Source organism: Sardina pilchardus, chromosome 7 (genome assembly GCF_963854185.1).
Source record: "Sardina pilchardus chromosome 7, fSarPil1.1, whole genome shotgun sequence".
Lineage (NCBI taxonomy): Eukaryota > Metazoa > Chordata > Actinopteri > Clupeiformes > Clupeidae > Sardina > Sardina pilchardus.
In genome coordinates, this window is record NC_085000.1 from 771,651 (window position 1) to 779,150 (window position 7,500).

The 7,500-nt window shown below is 46.3% G+C and overlaps 1 protein-coding gene across 1 annotated transcript in view; it reads right to left on the minus strand.

Annotated features, from left to right (window-relative positions):
• plxna2 (plexin A2) overlaps positions 1-7,500 on the minus strand; it is a 243,197-nt gene that overhangs the window by 147,298 nt on the left and 88,399 nt on the right. The window contains exon 4 of the mRNA XM_062540152.1: positions 152-160. Coding sequence (XP_062396136.1) covers positions 152-160 — 9 coding nt within the window. The remainder of the gene's footprint in view (positions 1-151; positions 161-7,500) is intronic.

The window sequence follows — 7,500 nt, forward strand, 5'->3', positions numbered from 1 at the left end:
CTCCCACACCTGGGCGTCTATCAGTCTCACGCACACACACACGCTGCACGCACGCACGCACGCACACGCACACCCCCCCCCCACAACACACACACACACACAATCTCCCAGAGCATCTCCACGCACCATGCTGTGTTGAGCCAGTCTCCACACGTACCACCTTCCACATCCTCGTTGGTTTGGACACATCCTCAGCTATGTCTGGCAGTAGATCCCCATTTCATGGAACCTTCTGGAGAAGCAAAGGAATGTCCTACGACACCTTGCAAAAAGCTTCAAAACACAATGACAGGGCTGAGAAAATATCCAATCGGTGTGTCTGAACTCAAATCTCCCTGATCTCAGAACAGCACTAAAGAGGGCATTATGGGGATTAGAGGATACTAGACCAACTCTAAAACGCCACATAAACCTTCTTCTGCTACACCAGCACAGTCTCATTGCCACTACTGCATCTGCTCCAGTTCATTAGTGCAGTCTGGGGTTGTTTGGTAACACTTTATTTGAAGGGGTCTACAAAAGGGTGACATGTAACCGTCATAAGAATGACATGACACATGTCATGCACAGTCATTAATGGCATTATTGTTATTTTTTTTATATTTTTGACAGTTTAGCTTAGTTTTTTTTTGACATTCCAATCATTGTTATCTTTATGACTACCATGTAAATTTTTTGTTTCATTCATTGAAAGTATTTTTTCTTGTTTCTTTTTATTATCTTGACAAATACTGGCCTTATTTGGGAGTAAATAAACAAATCCCATTTTACAACTTCAAGCTCCTGAACCCTCCTGAATGTGTACATGACATATGACGGTTACATGTCACCCCTTCAAGTGTTAGCGGTTGTTCTTACTGCCCTGGGCAGGACTGGAACTCCCACAAACTGCAGGGGGAGCAGGAGAGCGGAGGGGCAGAAGCAGAGGGAAAACTCTCTCTCTCTCTCTCTCTCTCTCTCTCTCTCTCTCTCTCTCTCTCTCTCTCTCTCTCTCTCTCTCTCTTTTTCCCCCCTTTTTTCTTTCATTCTTTCTTTCTTTCTTAATTCAACTCAATTCAAATGAGCTTTATGATATCATGTTGCCAAAGCTTAATATTTGGTATAATAATACAGATAAAAACAATAATGAAAGAAAAGAAATACAATCTCTCTCCCTCTCTCTCTCTCTCTCTCTCTCTCTCTCTCTCTCTCTCTCTCTCTCTCTCTCTCTCTCGCTCTCTCTCTGGCCTCTGTATCAATCCCAGGCTCCTCTGATGTCCTATCCTCAGCCAATATCCGACTCACAAGTATGACCGACAGGGAGAATAATTCCACACGCTGTCAGTTATTTCCCTGGAAATGTCCCCAAATCCAGGGTCTTATCTCTCCCTGGTTTTTATCTCTCTTTTTTTGTTATTTTATTTGCCGGCTTCTTTTTCCCACATATTTCTACGGGCACATATTGCACTGTTGATATGACAGGCTCCACGGCATTCATCTCTCCCCAGTGTTTAGAAGGCTGTGATACGGGTGTCTTTCTTCCTCTGAGAATTTCTCCCAAACTATGTTTCTCTCTCTCTCTCTCTTTCTCTAACTCTCTATCTCTCTCTCTGTTTTTCCTACTTTTCTCCAGTCCCTGCTCTATCTCTCTATCTAGCTCATTGGTCTCTCTCCAGTGTTTGTAAGGCTGTGATACTGCTCCCTTTCTCCCCCCTCTCTCTATCGCTCCCAAACTGCCTCTCTTTCCTTCTCTTACTCTTTCTTTACCTGTCTTTTCTGATTCTCTCCGTCTTCCATCATGCCCACTCCTATCATTCCTCTACCCCTCTCTATCTTTCCTCCATTGCTCACGGACTCCTCTATCTCTCGTTCTTTATCTATCTACCTTTTTGACTACATCAGTCTCCCATCCATTCTACTTATCCTATTTCTCTATCTCTCTGTTCCACTCCCTCTATTTCTCTTCTCCTCTTCAGATGTGTCATTTCTTCTTCAGTGAGCTCCACACCTCTCCATCCCTCTCTCTCTCTCATTTCTTCTCTCCCAGACAGCCTGTTTTACATGGTCATTATTACGGAGCGCTTCATCCTCAAACAGGGACCCATTTTACATCCAATAAAGAGAGCTTGGCCATCAATAACCAGCCACCACACTGAGACACCCGCCACACAGGACAGGGGGATCCAGGGGAAACCCAGTCAGTAGAGCACCCGACCCCACACATACACTCACACACACACACACACACACACACACACACACACACACACACACACACACACACACACACACACATACACACACACACACACACCCACACACCCACACACACCCCCCCCACACACACACACACACACACACACACACACACACAAACACACACACACACACACACACACACACACACACACACACACACACACACACACACACACACACAGGGTATCTGGAGGATGCACAGAGAGCTTGATAGCCCTGCAGCTGAGGCCCCAACAGCCTCACGTCACAGCATTAGCATATGAATGGGAATCAGGCCTGCGCATCACAGAAGAGAGACCTTCATTCTGCTCACTGAATGGACATGCAATCAGAGCCCTGGCATATACATTGTGCACATACACACACACACACACACACACACACACACACACACACACACACACACACACACACACACACACACACAAACACACACACACACACACACACACACACAGAAAAATATCAGTAAGCTTTGCATTGTCAATGCCAGTCCATAATTTAACACTAACATGATGAGGAAATCCCGCAGAGAGACTGCTGACACTGTTTCCTGTCTTCCTGTCACTGCAGGACACACACACACACACACACACACACACACACACACACACTGCCACCCCACACAGCATGGGCAGAGAGGACTCTTATTGCAGCGCATCTGGACTATTAGTGACACTGACCAAAAACATATTGCCGCCCTGGCAGCCAATCCGCTGGGGCGGCGGTGGGTGTGGTGAGGGGTTGTGGCACTGGCAGGAACAGGGCATCATGCCAGCCTGGCAAAACTGTCACCACTGAACTCAGGGGCCAGTCAAGGGCTAAGCAGCCAAACCAACACACACACACACACAAATCTGACCCTGGCACACCCCAACAGCAGGGAGTTTATTTACTGCTATAGATCACATGCGCCACGACGGGGGAGAGTTGGCTGCAGGGCCCTGCATATTGACAGGTTGGGTGTACTAGCACGTAGTGTGTGTGTGTGTGTGTGTGTGTGTGTGTGTGTGTGTGTGTGTGTGTGTGTGTGTGTGTGTGTGTGTGTGTGTGTGTCTGTGTGTCTGTGTGTCTGTGTGTGTCTGTGTGTGTATTTGTTGGGTCTACTAGCACGTAGGCACATAGGGAGAGGCGCCAAGTTAGCCCAGCCTGCACCAGGCCTGATCAGCCGATTGCCTCAGTCGCACAGGAGCCCACTCAGGCAAAAGCAATCGATAACGGAGGGACAGCAGTTTATTATTCCTCCTCTCTGTGGAGCGGAGTCAGAGAAGAAGACAATGAAGAAAAGAGATGGAGGAGGAGAGGAGGACAACTCATGCTTGATTAATGAAGAGAAGGTCAGCATTGCCAGCAGCATGAAGGAGAGAGAGAGTTCTGATAAAGAGAGAGAAAGAGAGAGAGGGAAAGAGAGCCAGCTCAGGGAAAGAGCGAAAGAATAAAGAGCAAGCGAGAGACCGCTGCTAGAAAGAGAGAGAGAAGGAAAGAAAGCAAGAGCTCTAATAAAGAGAGAGGCAAAGACAGAGAGAGCTATGATGAATGGATCAAATTGAGAGATAGAGGGGGTTCTCTCCCCACATGTGTTCTAGTGGAGGGAGGAAGGGAGGGGTATGGAGAGAGGGATGAGGGAGAGAAAAATATATAGACATATATAGAGGCGCGGAGAGACATGGAAAAAAAGGGAGGGAGGGAGAGTATCGGAAGAGTGGTTCCCTACAGGAAAGGAACAACAGATGAAGGCTAGAAGAAGACATTGTGCTCCGATGGACGTTGACAGATTTATCTGCCGTTGTGTCAAAACAGGGCTGTTCTTGGGAATTCACGGCAATATCAAACATTAGCACTTTCAAAGGAGGACAATAGAGAGACAGAGAGACAGAGAGAGAGAGAGATAGAGAGAGAGAGAGAGATAGAGAGAGATACAGGGAGTCTCAGAACGTCTTGCCCTCTCTCTAAGGACGGCCACGCTAGCGCTAAGTAGGCTACAACACACCATGCTCCTCACAACTAGCTACTGTCTGTACCAATATAGACATGCCTTTTCACACACACACACACACACACACACACACACACACACACACACACACACACACTATCTGAGAAGAGGAACAGACCACCATAACCATCTGATGGAGTGAAAATACGCAACCTCTGACTACTGAACTACTGGACTTGAGCGTTTCCTCTAGCTCCAAAAGGATATTTAGAGATGAAAAGAACTGTATCAACCACCCATCCACACACACACACACACACACACACACACACACACACACACACACACACACACACACACACACACACAGCTGAAGTGAGGGACAAGAGCACACAAAAACATACGGAAAGAAAATACAAATACAGAAAGCAAGAGAGAGAGATACAGAGAGGAAACAATGAAGAGAAAAAGAGAGAGTGAAAGAGAACAACAGAGAAAAACACAAAGAGAAGGAGAGGGGCATTTACTGTTGGGCCACCAATTAGGCTGCAAACAGTACTGATAGCAGACTGATGTTCTCTGTCTCAGCACACACCCACCCACCCACACACACACACCCACACCCACACACACACACACACACACACACACACACACACACTGATGCTCTCTCTGGTGTCTCCTCTCGTTGACAGACCCTCGGTTGAATCCTTGAACCACTCGTCGTCGCTCCCTGAGACTCCTTTCTGGTTTAATTAGCCTTGTAAATAATTATTGCAATTAAAGCCCGCAATTTGGAGCGCGAGGCCCCAGCGCTGTGGCTCCTGTGCCGGATGCCAAGGAGTTCTGCTAGGTGCCAATAAGCACGCACAAAGGCTGGCGCACGAGACGGGCACGCTCACGGCACTGCACGGTGACAGCTTTGACGACTGCCGGCACGCCGGAACATTTTAATTGCGCCTGTGATTGTGCTGCCATCCTCTACTCTATCTCTCTCTCTCTCTCTCTCTCGGTGAGTGAGGGCCGATGGGTTGGATTCCTGCTGAAACAGCAACCGTATCCAGGAGGATGGAGCTCATCAGGCAGCCATTAACGCTCTCTCTCTCTCTCTCTCTCTCTCTCTCTCTCTCTCTCTCTCTCTCTCTCTCTCTCTCTCTCTCTCTCTCTCTCTCAAATTCAAATTCAAATTCAAATGAGCTTTATTGGCATGACTTACAGTAGAAGAGTAGTGTTGCCAAAGCCATCATACAGTGCAAACAGATGCAATATCTGTTTTGAAGGTAACACACAAGCATCAAAAACAAAATGGAATACATTTATAATAATTAAAAATATATGGTCTTGAATTCAAATATCTACTCAGAAATAATAAACATGTGTATCTAGATTATCTTTGGTTAAAAAGGAAACTTATAGCTTTCAGCTTTAAAGTATTCTAAAATTAAAGGAAACTTATAGATTTCAGTTAACTCTAAATTCAAAGGAAAATTTCTTTAGTTATCTTGGGTTAAATAAATAAAAAAAAGGAAACTTATAGATTTCAACTTTAAAGTGTTATAGGATTAAAGGAAACTTATAAAAATCTGTTTAATCTTACACCTATCTAAGCTTTCAACTTTAGAGTATCCTATGATTTACGGAAATGTGGAATTCCATTAATCTAGATTAAAAGGGAAACTTAAGTATAAATCTAAATAAAACAGAAACCTTACTCTCTCTCTCTCTCTCTCTCTCTCTCTCTCACACACACACACACACACACACACAAATCACACAAAGCAGACTTAGATACACATAGAAACCACACAACACACACACACACACAAATACATAAATCTTGATGGAAGGTGTGAAGTGCCCTGTTAGATAGTGCTCGCGTCTCAGCTTGGTACAGACAGACATCACGTTCACTGAAAACATCACCGAGCAGGGCCATGATTCATGCTAACTTAAACTGCACTGGAATCAATAGCGATGTTCTTTCCATTTGAGTGGTCATCATGCAGCCTCACGATGACAGCAGAGGCACATACAGATGTGACTGGTAAGGGTTTACCTGAGGAGATATGGATGTGACTGGTAAGGGTTTACCCGAGGAGACATGGATGTGACTGGTAAGGGTTTACCCGAGGAGACATGGATGTGACTGGTAAGGGTTTACCTAAGGAGATATGGATGTGACTGGTAAGGGGGTACCTGAGGAGAGATGCTTATTTCCACCTGGTCTGTTCTAGCACTCACTCATTTAGAATATCAGGAATGTGCATGTGTAGAAGAAACAAATCAAGTGCCCTACACTCTTAGAAAAATAGAACTAAAATAGAACTACTTTAAAGAACCAAAATGCATGCTTCACATATGGCACCCCTAAATGGTTCGTTTTGAGGGATTCATTGAAGGAACCCCAAAGGGTTCTTTAAAGCCTGCATGGTTCTATATAGTACCCCAAGAACCTTTTTTTTAAGAGTGCACTCTTCAGGGCCTCTACATTTATTCCTGCTGAGTCTCCTGGCTGTGACGCCAAGTTGCCTAAGCAGGTGAGACTCAGGTATTGAGCACATCCCCCTCGTTAGGAGCCATTACATCAGCCCTGTGCCCTGTGGCTGCTGTGGGGAAGGTGACAGCCTCTATGACACCTCTATGGCTAGTCTTAGCTAGTTAGCGCCTCTGGTCCTCTCCCTTTCAGCCTCAGCCTCAGTATCCTCATTGTCTCCCCTGTCTCTGGTAATGGTGCTCACCGTGAAGTGTGACACAGGCTTATCTGCTGGTACACAGCAGGGGGTCAGAAAGCGACCCTGATGGCCACCAGGGGGGTCAGGAGGGCAGTGGACAGGCCAACAGGCTGTTTACTAACAAGAACAAAAGACCTTCTAACCCCCGCGCCTGGAAAAAAAAACAGCCGACAGCCACCCCGTCGCTACCGCAGACGACACAACATCTCTTAGCGGGAGAGGCAAATTGTTTATCGGCAAAGCCTGGGGGGTGAGGGGTTTGGACAGACAGAGAGAGAGAGAGAGAGAGAGAGAGAGAGAGAGAGAGAGAGAGAGTTAAGGCCCCTGTGAGCACACTTCTCCTCCATTAATGAATGACTTGATGAGGCCTGACAGGATGTGCTGCTATCAAATAATGAGGTTACCACAGGCCAGGGGTGCCACAGTGGAGACCCTAACCCAACCCCCGACACACACACCACACACACACACACACACACAGCCCCCCCTAGCCCTCGTGATTAGCACTAATCCTGGTTTAAGTCAATTAAACATGCATACACTAGGATTAATGCAGATGAGGAGCAGCCTTTGTTTGGGTGGGGAACAAGACAG